The sequence below is a fragment of the Monodon monoceros genome, unplaced genomic scaffold, assembly GCF_005190385.1.
Source record: "Monodon monoceros isolate NGI ecotype Baffin Bay Population unplaced genomic scaffold, NGI_Narwhal_1 Super_Scaffold_2, whole genome shotgun sequence".
Lineage (NCBI taxonomy): Eukaryota > Metazoa > Chordata > Mammalia > Artiodactyla > Monodontidae > Monodon > Monodon monoceros.
The window spans coordinates 32,426,637-32,445,467 of record NW_021703776.1 but is presented as its reverse complement, the minus strand read 5'-3'; the positions used below and the strand labels follow the sequence as shown (position 1 = coordinate 32,445,467).

Genomic DNA, 18,831 nt, shown 5'->3' with positions numbered 1-18,831 from the left:
TCTAATTTTTGTAACTTTTGCAAGACTTCTTTGTTCAATATATACATATAAGGATAGATTTATATTACTAGAGAATAAAACAAGTTGGTTACAATTATGAATATTCACATGCTTCTGTATTGGTTTGGAAAACTAATTTTATGATGTAGAAAGAGCTCAAGAGGAAAGGGGGCATCATCTTCATCTCTTCCTGAAACTTTTTTTGATAATTTTGAAAACAAGACTCTAAATTTCACTAGATAGTATTTAAATTTTAAAGTAAGGCTGAGGAGCTGGATTTTACTTGTATAAGTGGGAAGAAAATGATGGATAAAATTTCACTTAATAGTTAACTAATGAGCATAGCATTAATCTTCCATAGCACAATAGAATCAGATAAATAACAACATCTGTGTTCAGAAATTCAATGGTTCACTACTTTTGGCAGAAGTATCAATCCCTATAATTCCCTTTGAATCCCCATTCTACAAAACTTGGTTTTTTTTCCTTTGGTGTGTGCATGTTTTTCTCTTACTACCTATCATCATTCAGATCTTTTAAGAATCCAGTGAAATAGTATTCTTACTATAAGCTATACTTGATACGTGAGACATCTCTTTTAGTATTTACTTAAATGAAAAGAACAAATTAGTACTAACGACGAACATTACCCTCCGGATACCCATTAGTTTTTTCTAATACATAATGTTGTCTCTCATCAAGAAAAATTAATGGGAATATTTGTCAGTGTGATTCCTTATAAGCCTTTGACTAATACTATTTGAATCATTTGAAAATTTCCTGTTTCAGTTAGTAAATGTTGGTCTCATGATAACTTCTGGGCAAGTCAAATCATTTTCATTAAATAAGAAGTAGTAGCTAAACACTAGATGGGTGAAATACTGATGGCACATTTTTAAAGTTGAAGAATTTGGAAAGCATAGCAACCAAAGAAGGATTCCAAGAATAAGACTGTGTCTACTGGCATATAATTCACATAAACCCTTGCTTTGCCATATATAGGTAGATTCATATCTAACTTGAATGGATTCTCTTTCTATCGAAGGAAGATTATTTACTAATCCTATTTGTCCACTATTTCTTTTATCACAAAGACACACCACACTAGAGATGAATCAGTAAACAATAATTTGGGGTTATATATCCTATCATATCAACTTAAGATATTTCCATCTCAGTTTCTTCATCATGTAATTTCAGTTACATATTATTTTATCAAATGTATTAGGGTGAATGTTTATAAACTAGCCCTTTAATAACAGTAAATTTTATTCTGAAGCCCTTACTAATCACCAAAAATATAAACTCCTGGCTATTTTTAGATGTTCTGATACTTTGAGAGTCATGAGAAAAACATGTTAGTGAAATAAGGTTATAAGACAAAATGATTCCTGAAATAGTTGATTGAGTACAACCAATTTAACTGGTATTATTTCAGCCCAAGGTAATGGCTTACTGCCAGTACATCTGTCAACAGACTATTTTCTGTGTAGTATGTAGTTTTATTAAAGGTATAAAACCATTTTAAATTCTTTGGGAGACTGAATTTCACAAAGTTACAAAGTATTATTTCTGTATATTTTAGCAACCCCTTTTCATCAACCAGAAGTCTTACCTCACTTTTGTCCACATGAAAGTGTGTGATTGATGCCACAGTGTACACTTGATATACCGACACACACAATGTTAGTTCCAAGAATTCTCATCAGAACTACAGTTACATTGCCCCAAGAAATAAAAATTTCCTTTATTAATTCCTAGAGCCCAGTGAAATGATTAGGTAGAGCTAGGGTATCATTACATGGACAATGGTGACCTCACTTTTTGGTTTAACTTTTTGACATGGAAAGTGTATAAAACAGCTTAACATTACTTATAATTCAAACAATGTGAGTAGTCATTGAAATCACTTTACCACAGTATAAGGTTGGCATATAATTGCTGTTTTGCATTACAATTTTAGGTTGAATTAATTGAGACATTATCAAGTCTACAGCAAAAGCTAATATCCAAAACCATGAATAATGAATAATACAGTGAATAACAATAGGCCTTAAACACCTTACATTTTCACAAACTTTGTAAATTTGTCCAACTAAACCTTTTTGTTTTTTCTGCTCTACAGATATTTTTGCCACCATCAGTTATAATACATCTTAGCAGATTACACTTCAGGTTATACTCATCTAGTTTATCTCTCAACTTCCTTGAAAATATTCTCACCTTCAGTTGTTCCACACAGACTATTCATAGCAGCTAATTTTAAAGTCACTTCAAACTCAGTATCGACTCCTCAAAAAAACCAACAGTTAAGCAGTATCAGTAACATATGTCAACCCATCAAGAGCCAGGGAAAACTACTCAGAATGACCTACCTTGGTTTTCAGTTGACGATTGATATTGCTGTCGTTGTTCTCAACTTTTTGAGCAGTTCTCATCAAAACGCTAATCATCTGATATTAGTTTATGCTCTCTGAACACATTTCTTCCACTGTTGCAATCAAACATGATTTAATTAACTCACTATATGTGAGTGACTTTCTTTGCTTAGCTAATAAATGAGCCACTCAGAAACTTACTTTAGATTCAGCCTTGTTTTCACTTTTTAGTTTTATGAAGAAATTCTGCTGTGTTATTCCATTTTGTGTTATTTCCATTCCATTTGTTTCCCATTTCTAATTTTTATAAATGTTACTTTCCTGTGAATTAGGAATTTTGTGATGCATGCTTAGTCTGCTAATGTCGACCTGTTTTGTATATTTTTAAGACTGTATAGTCTCATGGCATAATAAACACAGCACTGTGACATCTAATTAGAACACAAAGTGATCCACAGTCCATTGTGCCTTCCTTAAAAGCAGGACATCCAAAGTCCACTTTTCTCTTCCTTTCTTGTCTTTAGATGATGGGCATACAATGGTAATTTTTAAAACTAGGATGAAATATCACAGTACAGCAACACACAGGGCACTCAACATGCTGCCAAATTATATACAATATCATCACACTGAGCAGCAGTACAAAGCAAGGAGAGCGGCACATATGGTTTCTCTAGCAACCCCTCAACTCCATCATTATAGTCCTAAGACAGCTATAGTCAATAGGTAAACAAAGAGGCATGGCTGTGTTACAATAAAACTTTTTTTATGGATACTGACATTTGAATTTGTAGAATTTTTATGTGGGTCGTTTTCATTTATTTTCATTATCTCTTAACTTTTTGAATGTATGTTATACAATGATAATAACTTTAAATGTCATTGTCTGTCTGGGTGAGTTTCAACTGATTGATTTTTATGCTCATTATGGGTCATTTTTGGTGCTTTTTTCATACCTAGTAATTTTTGAGCAGATGCCACACGTGAATTTAACATTTCGGGGTGCTGAATATTTTTGTATTTCTAGAAATATTCTTGTTTTGTTCTGGGATGCAGTTAAGTTACTTGGGAACAGTTTGATCTTGGGGGGGGTCTTGATTTTAAGATTTATTAAGCAGGACTGGAGCCAACAACTGAGGCAAGACCCTTCAATATACTCTACCCAATGACCAGTGAATCATGAGGTTATTCAGTCAGGCTGGTATGACCAAGCGTATGGTCTTGGTATGACTGGTATGACTAAGCCTCACGCATGCATTGTTCAGTTGAATACTCAAGGAGGACCCTCTGCAGATATCCAGATTTCTCTTTTTGTATACCTCTCTCTTCTTCAGTGTTCTGTGCTGCAAACTCTAGCTTCCTTGGCCTCTCCAGACTCAGCTTTGTCTACTGCAGTTACGGAGTCTGTTAGGCTCGATCTCAGTTTACCCTTCCTACCCTGAAGCCTGGAAGCTCTTTTAAGGGGTAAACTGTGGCAAACATAGGGCTCACCTCGTTTGTTTCCCATTTCACCCTTGGTTGCCTTAGGTCTAGTATCTTGAAAACTATTGGTTCATATATTTTGTCTATTTTTTATTTGTTTCAGATGGGAGGACAAATCCATTCCCTCTCTTCATGTTAGCCAGAAGCAGAAATCCTGCTATATAGAATTTTATTTCTACAATTGCTTACTGAGTAGCTTTCCATTTATTTTCTTATGGCAGCCATTCCTCTGGAACTTTCTTATCAAAGTTGTATTACCCACATTTAGCATAGTATTTGGACATAGTAGATACTCCATAAATAATTGTTATCTGTAGAACTATTTAATTATGACTTTCTGCTCTTGATTTCCAAGGGAAAATTCTATCTTCATGCACGTTGATAAAGAATCTAAAGAAGTTTAATTAAATTTCCTCTGATTCCAGTTCTAAATTCTTTCCAGAGCTACACTATTCCTCTAGGTCTTTAAGGCAATTTTAAATTTTCTTTTCGTTCTTGTAGTATTTTTCAAGGCCAGATGTCTGTTGTTTTCTGTTAATTCTTCCTGGAACAGGAAAGATATATTCAGATCCTTCTTATCCTACTACCATCACCAAAAGGCAGGGTTTGTGGCCTGTCCATGGCTGCGTTGACTGAATATTTCAGTAAGTTTCTGGTAGCTTAAACTAAAATGCCATTTAGAAAGGTATATGATCTTACTTTCAAGAAGCAGATTAGTACAAGAGTGAATAAATCAAGCTTATTGAATAAGCAAGGTTATGCAAGTGCAAGTCACTTTATAGAAAGTTCTTATGTCCCAAACAAAAAGCTCAAATGCAAGACCGTTCCATTGAAAATTTGGCAAGTTTACACTTGGATGTTTTGAGACATGAGGTTGGTTTGCATACTCCTTAGACTAATTTTAAGTGACTCTCAAATGTTCATCTGATGTGCCTCTGATAATTCCCTCTACCTCTTTTTCCAACACGCCGCATAATTTTATACTCAAAAACTACAATCCTCAGCATGCTTTCCGTCTTTACTTTTCCTGTCTTTCACCTTTTTACTTCATTTTCTTTTGATTTCCTGTAAAGAGCTGTAATCTTAAAGTAAATAGGATAAAAACAGAGGAAGGTGGTGAAAAAAGGAACTATATTATGGCCACGTAATAGGAAATACCCAAACAGAAAAGAATAACTGTTCCCTGGATATGTTTTCCACTTTTGTTAATATAGATATCGTGCCAAAAACTGAGATCTGAAAAAGGAAAAGTCACTGACCTCAAAATAAGAAAGTACAAAGTGGAAATTAATGAATGTATAAAGGCCTAAAAACATAGCTATCAAGTAATTGATGGCAAGTAATTTCTTAGTAATATTTAGATAAATTTTACATTAAAAGAACAGTGACTATCTTATTCTTGACAAAACTTGATTGTAATTTTTGAAAATACTTCTATTTTACAGCAAAAAATATATATGTTTATGTGGCTGTAGGAGCATTCCATAGTTAATCTGATGTGGGGTGGGACCTTCAACAGTACAAGTACTTAAGTTCCACAGCCTCTTCATCCAGCTATCTGACCTATATAACTTTGAAACTCATGGTGAGGGTGGGAGGAGAGGAGCAAGTACAGTATATTAGTTTGTAAGGGCTGCCATAACGAAGTACCACAGACTGAGTGGCTTAAACAACAGGAATTTATTTCCTCATGGTTCTAGAGCTTAGAAGTCCAAGATCAAGGTGTTGGCATGGTTGGTTTCATTCTGAGTCCTCCCACCTTGACTTATAGCTTTCTTCGTGTTGTGTACTCACATGGTCTTTCTCTATGCAAACATATGAATTTGGGTGGTGGGTGTAGAACCATTCAGTCCATAATATACAGCATCATTTATCTCTGCATCATCCTTAAACTCTCAAGAGGCAGAGTGTAAGCAAGCATTAGTACCAAATGACATTTTTATTTCAGCCTCATAGCTTAGAGTTAGTGTATAACGCCCTAAAGCATGTAAAATGGGTTACCTGTCTGAGTTTTCAGTATTTAGTGGTTTGTTTGGTGTTTGTTATTGCTATTTGTTTTTACTTTTTTGGAGTTTTCTTTGATAGTTCAGCGAAAAAATGGGAAAATACTGGATCATTATCAGATGCAGTCTTGAAACTAAAACCACAAAAGTTTTTTAGGAATAAGTCAGAGCCCTGTGGAGAAAGAGGGCTTTTTATTGTTATTTTAATGATGATCCTAATTTGGGGGATACCTCAGTGAATATTGATATCACCTTTTAGAGAAGCAATTTGACAATGTCTATGAAGAATGTAAGAGTATATACCCTTTAACATATAACTCCAGGCTAGGAATTTAACATTAGGAAATAAAAGATGAGCACAAATATTTTGCACAAAGATGTTCATTACATCTTTGCTTTTAATAGTGAAAAATTGGAAGCAATCTACTAGATATTTTTTGAAGACTATTTAGTGACCCAGGAAAAAGCTTGCTGTATAATGTAAAGGGATAAAAGCAGGATACAAAGCTGAATACACACAATAATCCTAATCTGAATGTGTGTATGTATTTATGTCTGGAAGGATGTAATTTTTAACATTATTTAGACCTTTTCCAATGGCCATGTTTTCATGATCAGAGCAAAACATATGTTTGAAAATGTGAACTGATATCTTGGTTGATTATAGCTGTGTTCCTAGGTAAATAGGTGTTTCATTTTTTCATCACAGCATAAAGGAATTTAACATTTCAGTTTATTACTTAACATGTGTCCCACTGAAAGTTAATTCATAAGACATGCAGTTCTCGTAAAGCAGTTATGAAGATATTTCTACTTAATTTAAGATTTTTTTCCAAATTTCTTTTAAGTTACCTCATACCATGATGTTTCCAACTCCTTTTCTGTCTTGATATTGCCTCTTTAGACCTTTGCTGAGTGAAACCAAGTTATAAAGTGCAGAAACGGGAATGCAAGATATCATATCCAAAGTATATACTTCAATGAATATCCTCAATCATTCCATTCAGCACTACTACAGTGTAGTGGCTAAAAAGTACCGGCTCTTTTTCAGTGTAAGGGGAAGGGGCAGGGTTGGTTTTGGAGCCCACATATGGTAAGTTGGGCATCCATGTGAGGCAGCAGCCTCATGTGGGAAAGCCAAGCCAGAGAAGAGTGAGGAGGGTATGCATGCAGGGGAGAGACAGGGGTCATGATAGCAGATTGGTCACGATCTGCATGATAGCAGAGAGATTGATCAAGGAACTCTGGTAAAGAAAATGGGAGCCAGGTTTCTCACTGTTGAAGAAGGGGATAACAAATATTAGAAGGGAGAAAGCTGGAAATAACCTTGTGTTTTTGGATTGGAACTGGAGGTATTGGTATGAACTCATGGATTTCAAGAAATGTAAATAGAGAAATAAATATAGATTTCAATATGTGCATGCATCTATGTGCGCGCACACACACACACACACACACACACACACTCCCCAGTTCTATCTACTAACATTCCACTGATAATGAGCACAACTAGCACCATATATTGATTTTTTTTTAATTGAAAAATTTTTTTTCTTCATATAGTAAGTCCTAAATAACATTCTCCACTAACAGGAACTGGGACTTCTTGGAGAAATGACAGATTTCAGGTGTAGGGCCTGGAAAATCTTTTTGTGCCAGAAAGTAAGAACATATTCAAAAATAATAGGAACATGTCAAAGGACAATATCATACATAATATAGGCAAATAAAACATAATGACTCCTTAGTAGTGGACATTTTTAAACTATAACTATTATTTAATCTCTAAGTATAAATTCAAAATAAAAATCTATGTATTAATTCTAAAAAAGAAAGCTTATCTTATTTTGCAAGAAACTATAATAGCAATTCTTGTAAATTTAAAATTAACTGACTTTTTTCCAAAATATGTCTGATTATAGGCAACGGGTTCAAGGGTTGGTGTCTTAACACAAAATGCAACTAACATGGGACTTTCAGTTATCATTTCCTTCATATATGGATGGGAGATGACACTCTTGATTCTGAGTATTGCTCCGGTACTTGCTCTGACAGGAATGATTGAAATGGCAGCAATGACTGGATTTGCCAACAAGGATAAGCAAGAACTTAAGCATGCTGGAAAGGTAAAATAAAGACTGTTATTCCCATCATAACCTTTTAAGAGAAAATCAATAAGAGCTCCTATCCTTACAATACATAACTTCCTTTCTTAGGAATCTGTAAAGTGATGTATATGTATTGAAATTCATACAGATCAGTTTAAGATGGGGTGTAGATAATGTCATAGCAATAGGGTGCATAATTTAGAGCATAGGCTCTGGAGTCAAACTGGCTGAATTAGAATCCAGATTCTACCACTAACAAATGTGTGATCTGAGCAAGTTACATCAACCCTTCTGGACTTCAGTTTCTTCCTCTGTAAAGTGGAAATAAAATAGTATCCCCTTACAGATCTTTATGACTATTACAGAAAACACTTAGTCTTATTAGTATATGCAATAGTATCTGGAAAACAGTAAGCACTCAGTAATGTCAGCCATTATTACTGTTACCAAATCGTGGGGGAATTTGTTAACATTGTGATTCCACATTCTCTGATTATTGAATAATTGAATGTCTTGAATAATTCTGGGTATTTTATTTTTCAAAATAAAGAGGAAATATAATAGTTACTAAATTCAAGGCAAGGTACTGATATTGGTAGTGCCTAAAACAAAGCTTTAGAGACAAGGACCATTTTTAAAATGATCAAAATGAACAATGTATTTACTTGGAAAAATTTTTGACATATATAAGTTTCTCAGGATCAATCATATTCATAAAAATAATCATTGTAGTAGCGATTTAGAGAAACATTAGTAATGTAGTACCATAATATCTAAAAGTTGAAAGAGATGTCATTTGATCCAGCCACTCACCCAAAGTAGAAATCTCTTGTACAACATCCCTGTTGAGCGTATATCCATCTTTTTTCCACCCTTTTCTCCAGTGGCAGGCAGTGCATTACTTTCCCAGGCTGCTGCCTACCCCTTAGATGGTAGGGAGTTCTTTTTTTTTATTTTTTTGGTGGCCTTCTATCCTTCTCTTCTTGGCTTTCATCTTGATTGAGGTCCAAAACCTGCTTCTCGTGACGCTATGAAGCTGCATCATGTAAATGCCAAGTCTTCTCTTTGTCACCCAGCCCCAACTCCTCTCTTGATATCGTTTCAAAGATCTATATCACATTGGTGAAAGGCCTGAATATAAAGATGATTTTAATATCATTATGGTCTGTATCAGAGTGATTGTATCATATTATAAATAGCATGAATATTCATGAATAGGGATCCAACCAAGCACAGGACTCATAGAAATCTGGTTTTCATGACCCTTGGACTTTTCCACCTTTCCTGCACTAGATAAAGACCCTTGGAATGTCTGCTTGAGCAGTACAGACTGAACTACATAGCATATATTTGCTTCAGAAACACAGAAAAGTTGTTCAGCCCTCCGTGTGAGCAAATTATCACAATTTCCAAGTTAATCTGGCCGTAATTAATTATATTTTATTCATCTTAATTTTTATGTCATGAGCTTTAGTTGCTTATGTGCCGTTTGATTTTTTTCCTTTTTGTATTATTAAAGTAACCTCAGAGTATACAATCAATAACTGCAATCAAATAAGCAATGTGTCCTTTCCCACTAGCTTTTCAATCAGTCACTTTACCAAACACCAAAACTTAGAATATGGACCAATAAAACATATTGGTCCTTCTTTGATTGCATGTGTAGATTTGGAAAAATCATCAAATGTTTTATTTTTCAGGTTTTAAATGACCATATTAGTAAAAAATAAATAAAATGACCATATTAGTTTTTAAAAAAGGACTATTTTCTAAGGTTCTGTTTTCAGTCCTTCCTTTATTGTGAAAAATGATCACAAGACTTTTTCATTCGTTTCTTTTTGTTTTCCTCAAGATTTCAGCATTCTCATCAATTTTCCTCATGCACTACAAAATGTTACAGATGGAGATTTCTTTGAGTTCATTTTGAAATTATGAGAATTTAGAGCAGAATCCAGGTGTCCTGACCATGGTCTACATATCCAGTTCTCTCCCGTAACCCAAGTTCTCCTTCAAACAACCTTGGGTATCCACCTAGGTCTTCATCTGTCCCACAGTCCACTCTGCCAGCCTGGAAAGAGAATGTGGAAGCAGAAAGTTTCTCTTTCAAGTCAGCATGTGTTCTCATGTCCAAGAAGTTATTCTGAGCCAAAAGTCTCCTCCATTTTTGATCCCCCTTCTTTTTGAAAACTATATAACTATGAAGAAGCATTACATTTGACCTAAATATCTTTTTAAGTTCACAGACATCAAAATGAAAAACAGCTATACAATATCTTATACAGAATTCAAAAGCCACACTCCATGTTACTTTACAGCAGTGTTCCTGAGAACTTTGGTTGCTATTTGCATTTCTGTGCTAGAATAAAATAATTATTTACTTGATTCTCTCTTCTGTCTTCTTCTTAAATGAGCTCATAATTCATAGGACAGCTCCTTTGCATAATTACATACGGACATAATGCTCACTAATGTTTGATCCCTCTGCTTATGGAACTAGTTTAAATAGAAACTCAATGAAGACTTAAAGAGGGCTAAATTTAGACCAGTGGACTAAATCTTTTCAAAAGGAATTTTCCTTGAGCTTATTATCCTAATATATTATTTTCCTGTCTTATTTTGAGGAAGGAAAAAAAAGAAGCTAAGAAAACTCATCAGAAAAACTTATTGACTTAATGTACTTAATATGTCCCCGTTGTGACTGTAACTCACAACCAGAAGTTTAGCCATTACTAATTTTATTTCTCTATTTTATTATCTTGTTTTATAATACAGCAACTGAAACTGTGGAGAATATACGCACTACAGTGTCATTAACAAGAGAAAAAGCCTTCGGGCAAATGTATGAGGAGACGCTTCAGACTCAGCACAGGTGATTGTAGATTCATACTGACTGTGTTAACTATAGTTTGTTCCTATAAAGGCAGCACTCCTGGGTGACTCCAGTGGTTTGCCTGCCAACTCATTTGCTCTGGGATCTTTCCTAGTAATGGCATAGCGTAATTCCTTATATGACTCCACCAAGAGGAAACTAGAAAGAGGAGTTGAGAGCAAGCACATTTAGAATATATGTTTTAGGTCCTCCCACATTGCCATGAACTATAACAAAGTGTGCATATTTTTCTTATTTCCATGAAACATGATTGAGGAAATAACATATTTAAGAAAGAAAATAATATTGCCTAGCCCTTTATATTGAATCTCTGTAAAGAGTTCACATTTTAAAATGAATATATGCACAACAAATGTGATCAATTCTTTTAATTTAAACTAGTCCTCCTTACCACATTTACTTAGTGATACTCTTTGTATTACTTTATCAGAAAGATAGCTTTGTACTCTTTTACACTCATGCTTGTGGTTGGTACCGCCATTTAATTCCCACTATTCTATTAGCGCAACATTAGGATAGAAAATATTTTTAAACAAAATCTCTTTAACTCTTTCAGTAACTATCCTTTCACAGACCTTGTCCATTCATTTGAAAACACATAGAGGCAGCTTTGTTACATTGAACTATAGAGCATATACCTATAGAGAAAATCATTATATTTATTGTTTTCTCTATAATAACTCTCAGTAGTTAAAAAGTCATTTTCTCGGGGCTTCCCTGGTGGCGCAGTGGTTGAGAGTCCGCCTGCCGATGCAGGGGACACGGGTTCGTGCCCTGGTCCGGGAAGATCCCACATGCCGCGGAGCGGCTGGGCCCGTGAGCCATGGCCGCTGAGCCTGCACGTCCGGAGCCTGTGCTCCGCAACGAGAGAGGCCGCAGCAGTGAGAGGCCCGCGTCCCGCAAAAAAAAAAAAAAAGCCTTCTTGTTATCCATTATCTTCCAAGGTGGAGATGGCTTTATCAAGTGTGACTGTAAATCAGTGAGGTAAGTTCCTTGCTAAGCAAATGCTCCAGGAGAAACACATGTAAACGAGTATTTCTCTTCAGAAAAGTCACATTGAGAATTGATCATGGCATCCCAATGAGGCTGCCTCTTCCCAAAGCATTTGTTGGTGCTTCTATTTGGAACTCTGTTCACATAGTTATGAATTTCTTTACTTCACAGAAACACCTAAATTCAAATGCTGAAATTAGAAAAATTTATCTTGGGTATTAATTCTGAGCTTCTTAAGTCTCCCTAAAATGTCAGATTGTTATTAATCTGTATCATAAATGTCACTGCTAAATGTTTAGAGCTAGAGAAATCCATACAATATTTGACTCCAAAAAGTAACGTTATTTTCTTTTTAAGAAGCCCACCAAAACATACACATCAAAGCAAGGATCAGCCTCTTCAATATAATGACTTGGGAGGTTACACCTGTTTCAAGGATACTTCCATTTGGCAAAAAATGTCGGGAACTCCTCTTTGGGATTTACCTCTCAACACTCAGACACATTCTTTTGAATATCCTTATTGGTGGCACATATTTGTACTTTGAGGATATATTCAATTTGAAGAAATGACCAAAAGTCATTTGAAGCCAAATAATTTCAGAATAACTTGGAATAATTTTCAGTTCCTCTTCATGTGTTTATTTGTTTGTTTGTTTGTTTATCTATCAAACATTAACTGAGTTCCCAGGAAGTTTCTTTGCTAGGCACTCAGAAGGAAAGCATCCACAGTTCACCAACCTAATATTTTTGAATCTATGGGGCCACTTAGAGGTTTCATGAAGCAGATTTTCTTATAAAATGGAATATCTGTATGTAAAATGTCAACAGGAATTTTAGGCTCCCTGTTCTACCATGTTTTCCTACCCTCTAAAACAGTGTGCAGTACTGTCCGTGTGAACATATAAATCACAATTATGACATTTAGCCCTGGACTTCATTCTGATTACACAGACTAGTTTACAGAGATAAATTAACAAGAAACCAAATGTAAAATCACCTAAATTACTTCATTCAGTTCACCAGCCTGCACTAAATTAGCAAGTTGTTTCTTTGGTTCTTATGAAATGCAGGCAATCACAAGCTTAAAAATTGATTGTATTCCAAAAGTTTGCTTGCAAGCCAATTGTTTGAAACTCAGAACATGTCTTCCTTACGTTGCTCTAAACTTTCTGCAGCCATCTTTAAATCCCCAGTTTAACTGTTCATATAAACTGTTCCTTGGTATTAGTAGAGAGCAAGCCAATTAAATATATTTATACTAATGTAGGATGTCTGATGATTTTATCAATTCTCACAGAAGAATTTTCATTTATAAAAGCAATTATAATCCCAGTTACTTTCTAATGAATTTAGCTGAAGATAGTGTAACAAAGCAATCAAGAGAGAATCACCTCATTTTCCCATCACCAAACTCACTAGGGTACCACTGACTCACCATGCCTGCCATCTCCATGCAAGAACTAAGGTCCTTGTCTGCAATAGGTTCCTGCAATCACCTCTTCACATCAGTTTCTGTCACTACTATTTCTTTGCTTTATAATCACCTGTCATAAGAAAAAGAAAGAAATCTCTCCCATGACCTTAAGTCCCCTTCTGCCTACTTTCAATGTCTCTGTTCTCCTTTGCAGCAAAACAAATTCTAGAGTAGCCTATTCTTGTTATCTACACCTTTTCATCTCCAACCTCTCCTAAACTCATTCCAGTCAAGCCTTGATTCCCACCATTCCACTAGAAAGACTCATTATCAAGGTCACCACTGACCTCCATCTTGCCCACCCATGACCCATCCAGTGTCCGGTTTTCCCATCTCATTTAACTTGACCTCTCAGCAGCATTTTATACTCTCCTTCCTGAAACATTTTCTTCTCTAGGCTTTTTCTCCTTTGTTATTGGCCCCTCCTCCTCTATTTCCTTTACGGGCTCCTGATTTTCTGCTGGGGCTTCACGTGTTGGGCGGCTTTAGAGTTCTCAGTGCTTTTCATCCACACACTCTAATTGGTAATTTCGTCCAATCTAATGGTTTTTTAAATATTACCTGTATCTTGATGACTCCCTTCTGTGTATTTCCAACTCTGACCCCACTCCTAAATACCACATGCTTATCCAACTACCTACTGGACACCTCCACTTAGGTATCTAATCATATCTTAATGTGTCCAGAACAGAATTTGAAGTTTTTCCTTCCCAAAGTGTCTCTTCTCCAAGACTTCTCCATCTTAATAAACAGCACCACCATCTATGCAGTTGCTCGGCCCAAAAATCTAAGAGTCATCCCTTATTTCTTCTCTTGCCTTCACCCACCACATACAGCACCAAGTCTTAACAGCTGTAACTCCAAAATACTTCTTACCATCTCTACCCATGTTACCTTCCGTTTTATCTCTTTGCCTGTCTTGACTGGACCACTGCAACTACCTGCTCACTGATGTCCCTGTACTCTCTTGCTTCCCTGTAATCCATTCTCCACACAGTAGCTAGGCTAATCTTTTAAAACACAAATCCAATTCCATCAATTTACTAAAATACTGTAATGAATTCCCATTGAAATTTGAATAAAACCAAATTCCTTACTCTGACCTGAAAGCTCTACACATTTGGGCCTCTGCCTTCCTTTCTAACCTCATCTACCATTGTCTTTTTTTGTGATCTGCACATCAGACCCCTACTTGCATTTCTGTCCCTGGAACTCTCAGTGTTTTTGCACTTGCTCTTTCCTCTGTCTGGAATAATCATTCAGTTCTTTACTGGGCTGCCTCTTTCTCACCATCCAAGCCTCTGCTCCTAAGTCCACTCCTCAGAGGGACTTTTGCTGATGGCTCAAAGTAGTCCTCTTAGCCCTTCTCCTCATCACTCTCTATCCCATTACCATGGTTTAGTTTGTGTATAGCACTTACCACTATGTGAAATTATCTTTTTTGTTTCCAGATTTATTGAGTGCATAGACTGTAAGCTCAGTCAGAGCAGAGCTTAGCCTGTTTTGGTCACTGATGTTTCCCTAGGGCCAAAAACAAGAGCTTGGAACATCATAGGCATGCAATAAATATTCACTGAATAAAAGACTGAACCAAAAATACAGGGAGAGACTTGGAGTGGTGCATAATTAAGCAGTCCAGTCATTCCTGGAAATGTATTCCCAGATTCAGCTTTTCCACATCACTCCTGTTTTTTACAGATTCTTCTCTTTTTCTTCCCTTCTACATCCAAGTGCTTTGGCATAAGGACTGAGTGTAAGTCAAAGACAGCCATTTATAGAAAAGTAGAATGTTTGTAGCTGGGAGTCTACTTCTCCATACTGAGATTTGTTTAGATTAAAACTAAGCAAAGAATGTTCTTAGTTAAAGAATGATACAACTTCAAAATCATGCAATCACTATCATGCCTGCAAATGACATCAGGCAGGACATTTCTTGAATGGGGCCTCTCAAGGCTGCCAACAATTCTGTTTCATATGATAATCACTATAACACCAAACTTGATTGAGTCCTTACTTAGTATTAAGGATTTATAATACATTTTCTGCTTAATCTTCTCCACTACCCTGTGAAATACTATGATTCCCATTGTACAGATGGGGAAAATTAACACTCAAGGAAGTTACCTAACTTGCCCAAAGTCAGTTAATCAGCAAGTGGCAGAGCACAGATTCAAGTTCGTGACTCAAGATGCTAGGGGCTTTGCTTAGTTGACATTTATTTTTATTAATTATTATTACTAATTCTGTGACAAACTTTCATAGAACCTTTCTATAAAATTATTGTTTTTTTTAAAAAATTCTTGTGTAGTTTTCCAAACATTTAAATATCCAGAGCTGGGCTGATTCTTACCATAAATGGAACAAGTAACTTGCTTAATATTAGTTTATGACCCTAAAATATAGAAGAATCAAAAGGCCCCCATACAAAAATTCCTCCTCCTGCTGGACTACCATACATCCTGAATTTTTTTCATTAAATTCATTGAAAAGGGTCATTTCTGGAGACGTAAGAATTTTAGCTGTCAGAACATATGTAGGACTGTTAACATGAGAGCAACGATTAATGAACAGTAATCACACTGGTATTTCCTAGTGCCCTGAGGGAAGGAAGAAACAAGGAGCTATCTGAGCTTGGACCACGAGTATCATTTTTGATTTGAGTTTCATTCAACCAGACTACAAACAAAGTAAGGATACCCATACTTTTATAGTATGGACAAAGAAGAGAGGATCTGGGAAATATGGGTATGGGGCTGTGCAAAATGTGAACAGATGAGATTTGTCTTCAATAGCAAAATCTTCAGTTTTCTTAGAGACCCAAAGTGGTCCCCAGCTACCATAAACATGTCACAAGTGTCCCTTTAGACACACTAAAATACACCTGGCCTAAAGGACTCTGTGCCTTCCAAAATCTAAGAACAGAGACAGCTTTCTATATAATCAGCTAATTGAATGGAAGATTTTACAAAGAAAACTCTCTCCTACTAGAACCCTCCTTACATGAAAAGAACTTTGTGCCATTCTCTAAATCAATGGTTTCCCAACTCATCAATCGAGGAGCTGGTTAAACATGCAGATACCTGGAGCTCACCCTACAGATCTAACCCAGAGATCTGTAGATCTGGTGTAGCGCCAGGAAACTACGTTTTACCAAACATCCCAGACTGTTCTGAGGCACAGAATCTGAAGATCACTCTTTAAGAAATATGAGCATAGGGACTGAATTCCAGGCTGCTCTCCATAGGTACTTGAAACCTCAGGGTTTTCTTTTGGCCATTACCAGAAACTTTTCTAGAATTATATAAGAATTGGGGAAGTCATATTTTAGTTTATTGTATAAAATAAAGATGCTTTATTCACTCTACAAAATGTGAATGTATTTTCATGATTTATAGCTACCAGGATGGATAAGCTGTCTCTCTTTCAGAAATGACAGTGTGCCGTATAGAAGGAGATGCACAAAGGGAGTTTTAACAGCAGAATCCCCTGATGTGCTCATAAAGTTACGTTATCAGCAAAGCTACTTAACCAAAACCTTAGCTTTTTCTTCTAAAAAAATAGGCAACATACATTTCTTATGGTAGAAACTGTCTCCATCCATCTCTATTACTGTAGAAGTTTCTCTGAAATGAGCATTTTTTAAAAGGTGGTAACATTTTCCCTCTGCTGCCTTGCAGCCAATGCATAGGCATTCAGAAAATCTCTTACTTAACGTTCTCATACACATACGTGTAGTAAAAATCTCCCCTTCTGCTTCTGTTGGCCCTGGCAACACTTTGGATTTACTTCAGTCTAAATGTACAGACTTTGAGAAATACAACATACGTTTATTTTCTCCCGTCTGAATTTTAGTGCCTTTAGGTTAGTTTCTAGCTAACTTGCCTTTTGCAGTATAGTCCAGAAACCATTAGTGCCCAGCAGAGGTTTCTGTTATTCTCCATACTCCCACGTCAGAACTTTCCTCTCTCTGTTTCTTCCTTCTTTGCTACACATATTAGCAGGAAGCTAAGTAGAGCAGATGGGTAAGAAAGAATCAAAGCATGACAGCCTTCAGTACAGTAATTATAAAAGCCACAGCTTTGAAAACTGCCTGATAAGCAGAGAGCCAAGCAGCTTATGTGTTGTGGCCTAGTCCTCCAAAAATCCAAATGCAGTTCTTGACAGGAAATCATATTGAACTTTGAATATTTAATGTGGTTATTGGCCAAAAGAACAATAGGTGGGTTTTCAGTGACTATTAATAGTAGGTTAACAGCTTGGAATAAAAAGGAATAGAAAGCAAGCTAGGTCTCCACCATCATCTTTGCTCTGGTAGGCCAGGCAGCCGTGGAACTGTGTTCACATAATTAGGAAAACAACCTTAGTTAGCCGAAACAAGGAAAACAGGAAAGTCTTCTTTCAGTGTTCATTGCCATGGCAGCCACCCAGCTCCTGCCAGGCTCCTCCCCAGAGATTATGCAGAGGTTAGGAGGAAAAGATAAGGAGACCAGATAGAGGGATCAACCATTGAAGGGATCTAAAGGAGACAAATCAAGGGGGATTTGCTATCTAGGGTCCTCTGAAGATTCTAAAATGGGAAACAAGTGGTAACAAACCCCAACATGCAGGGAGAGACAGTTCAGGTCAGCTTTCCACTAGAAGGAGCACTGTGTAAGGGAAAACAGTTAACAAGGAGGTTCAAGTTCCAGTCCTACAGTTTCATAGCTCTGTGATTCTGGGCAAATTGCTTATTTCTCTGAGATAAAGAGTCTCCTTATTTATTAAAAAGTGATGTGTGTGTCTTACTCCTAGGTGATCAAATGGTAACATGTATACAAAAACATTCTGTAAAACCCAAAGTACCAAATAAATATAAGTTGTGTGTTTTCTCTCTCCCTTCCGTTGAGAAAGGGATTTATGGTGAAAAGAAAAGGATCTTTGTACTGTTATATGGATGTTAGGGGAAAAGAGTATGAGTATGGGAATAATTGTAATGGCCACCCCTGTGAGGAAAGATACTCTGTCTTCCAATCAAAAAAAAGAAACTTACTGAGTGGGGACTTCAGAAGTTGTGGTGTGACCTGCTATGCTAATCTACATCCATAGAAATGTGAGAACTTACTTTCCAACAGAAAGTGTCCCATTAACTTTCACTTCTATGAGAGGAATAACAATAACTTAAACACTTAATGAGCACTATACTAAACACTTTATATTATTAATGTATTTAATTCTCACAACAACCCCATAAGATGTAGATAGTCTTGTTATCTCCAATTGTCAGTAAGGAAGCAGAAACACAAAGAACATGCACAGGGTCACAGAACTAGCAAATAAATAATGGAGTTTGGATGTAGTCCGAGTGATCTGGCTTCAGAGTCCAGTCTCTGAACTGCCCAGTATACTTCCTCTTAGAATAAGTCACCAAAGGTATACAAGCTAGATATGGGAGCAGGGTTAAGGGGAGACAAATAGACCTGAACCAGTAACTATGCTGGGTATTTCTATTTGGATCAATTGTA

General features: G+C 36.2%; 1 protein-coding gene across 1 annotated transcript in view; it reads left to right on the top strand.

Moving 5' to 3' along the window:
- Positions 1-18,831, top strand: part of ABCB5 (ATP binding cassette subfamily B member 5) — a 137,268-nt gene that overhangs the window by 102,685 nt on the left and 15,752 nt on the right. Inside the window, 3 exon segments of the mRNA XM_029233047.1 lie at positions 7,786-7,989; positions 8,120-8,123; positions 10,744-10,840. Of these exon segments, the coding sequence (XP_029088880.1) occupies positions 7,786-7,989; positions 8,120-8,123; positions 10,744-10,840 (305 nt within the window).